This window comes from Marmota marmota, unplaced genomic scaffold (assembly GCF_001458135.2).
Source record: "Marmota marmota marmota unplaced genomic scaffold, marMar, whole genome shotgun sequence".
NCBI lineage: Eukaryota > Metazoa > Chordata > Mammalia > Rodentia > Sciuridae > Marmota > Marmota marmota.
In genome coordinates this window covers 53,304,494-53,306,709 of record NW_025999968.1, presented here as the reverse complement: position 1 = coordinate 53,306,709, position 2,216 = coordinate 53,304,494, and the positions used below count along the sequence as shown (strand labels likewise).

The following is a 2,216-nucleotide window of genomic DNA, read 5'->3' as shown; positions in this document are numbered from 1 at the left end:
AGACAGATGTTGAGGTCGTGCATGCGCTTGCGCTCGCGGCTGTTGATCTTGAGGCGCAGCTGCTGCAGCTCCGGCTCAGTCATCTGTTTCTTGTCCTTCTTGGTGGACGACGTAGCCGCTGAAGACGTGGACGATGAAGTGCTGGACGAGGATGACTTGAAGCCACTGCCGCCCAGCTTGTCCCCGGGGTGCGCGCCCGCCGCGCCCATGGCTCCGCGCAGCTCGGCGCTCAGCTCTGGAGGGCAGTCGCTCGGCGTGGACGAGGACACTGTGCCGCCTGTGAAGCCGCTGCCGCTACTGCCCTTGCTCCGGGCCGGCAGAAAAAGGTCATCGGGCTCTGGCGACGACGGGCGGCTGGACACCAGGCTGGCGTCCGAGTCCATGGCCCCGGGGAATAGTCGCAGCTTTTGCAAGGTCCTTTCTCCCAGGGTCCTCAGAGCTTCCCGGAGAGAAATGGGGAGGGGGCGATATGAATATATGGAAGAGAGAAACAAGACACTAAGTGAGACAGAAAAGCTGCTCCTGCCTGCTCCTTAACGCAGAGTCCAGGCACGGGTGGCGGGTAGCTCTGCGTCCACCTCGCTGCTATCTCTGGCCTTGCTTCTAGCCGCACCGGTATTCATGACTCATCTCCTCTTTCCTTCCCCACTGCCTCCCCTCTGCTCTCATCCACAGGTTGCTTTATTTTAGAGAGCATGGGTGTCCTCAGTGAGGGGTGTGCTAGAGGTTTTGTTCCTTCTATTAGGAATGGGAAAGCGGGGTCTCCAGGACTGGATTAAACAAGGAACAAGTGAGAGCGTTTCTTTGGGTATTGTGAGGATCTAAATTGAGAACCATTTATTTGGTTCCTCAAACGCATCCACCTTATCTCCATCGACACCGCGCAGCAACCACGCGCGCACTTATACAGCCAGAGACTGCGAGGGCCCAGGGTCCATGCGTGCGTCTCGGGACCACCGGGAGCTCTCCAGACTGACCCGGACTGATCCACAGAAGGAGCTGTGGTCGCCTCGACTTACGGCTCTGGGCGGAGAGGATGCTGCGGTGAGTGTGGGGTGAGTCAAAGCAGTGAAATCGCTCGGTATAACTGACCGGTACAGGAGGGATCCAGATCCCCCTCTGTGGGAGCATCCTGAGTCGCCGCCGAGTTTGAGCGGGGGTGGGGGTGGGGGGAATCTGTCCTTGGGATCTCGTCTAGGGCTGCTGGGGGGCGGGGACACTTACTGTGAATTCGATTTGAGGAGCTCGCTCCAAAAAGCTGCAGCGGAGATCCTGGCTCTGGGCGCTAGTGTCGCGTAGGTCTATAATAAGCATCCGCACCTTTCAGGGATCTGCCGGTTTTTATAGCCGGGTGGCGGCGACGACGGCGGCGGTGGTGGCCGGGGCGGGGGCGGGGAAGGGAAACAATGTGCTTGTCCTGGAGGGGCAGCCGCGCCAATGAGCTGGGCCCACTGGAGGGGCTGGGAAGCTGATGTCATCCGGGCTAATTCCGCTCAATGAAACCCGCCGGGTCCGGCACACGCCTCCTCCCCGCGCACAACCAATGGGCGTCCGCGGTGGAGAGATTCTTGTGGAGGGACTGGAGGAGACCCCGCCAGCGACAGTGAGAGCCGAGCGGGAGGAGGAGGGCAGGCTCACCCGGGAAGGAGAGAGGGCCGAAAGCGCTTGGGACCGAGGAAGAGAGAAGCACCGTTAAATTTCTATAAAGATATATTCACCACTGAGTCCTAATGGGAGACCGCGTGGGCTTGAGACCCGGCATAGAAACTAACCTGACATCCAGCGCAGCTGGATCTTGGAGAAGTGCGCAGATAACGCTCAAGACGCAGTGGAAGCTCCCTAGTTTTCTCTTTCTCTGGCTTCCTGCCATCTCTTGGGTTTGATCAACACGCAAGCATTTGGGGCCCCCATTTAAAGGTTAACCATGCACAAAGCCCCCACTTTCTTCTCTCTCAGAGCGCTTGTACTAGGTGGTGGTTGCCGCTGCTCGGCAGGAAGGCGGTAGCGCCCCCAGGTGGGAACACGGCTTTGCCGGGCAGAGGGCGGGCGAGGAAGAAGGGGACCCGCTCCTGGACGGTGTTTTGAAAGAAATCACAACTCTTCATAAAGTTGAGAATGTGCAAGGTCGAGTTGTTTCCGTACAGTAACCGCACTAACTCTGAGTAAGTGCATCACGAGTTAAATATCCCCACCGCCTGTTTACTAGCGGGGAAGCC

At 58.7% G+C, this 2,216-nt stretch overlaps 1 protein-coding gene across 1 annotated transcript in view; it reads right to left on the bottom strand.

Annotated features, from left to right (window-relative positions):
• The window catches only part of Olig2 (oligodendrocyte transcription factor 2), a 3,231-nt gene extending 2,047 nt beyond the window's left edge, over positions 1–1,184 (bottom strand). The window contains exons 1-2 of the mRNA XM_048803943.1: positions 1,020–1,184; positions 5–439 (exon numbers count right to left, since the gene is read on the bottom strand). Of these exons, the coding sequence (XP_048659900.1) occupies positions 5–439; positions 1,020–1,131 (547 nt within the window). The 5' untranslated portion in view covers positions 1,132–1,184. The remainder of the gene's footprint in view (positions 1–4; positions 440–1,019) is intronic.
• Positions 1,185–2,216: the final 1,032 nt, after the last annotated feature.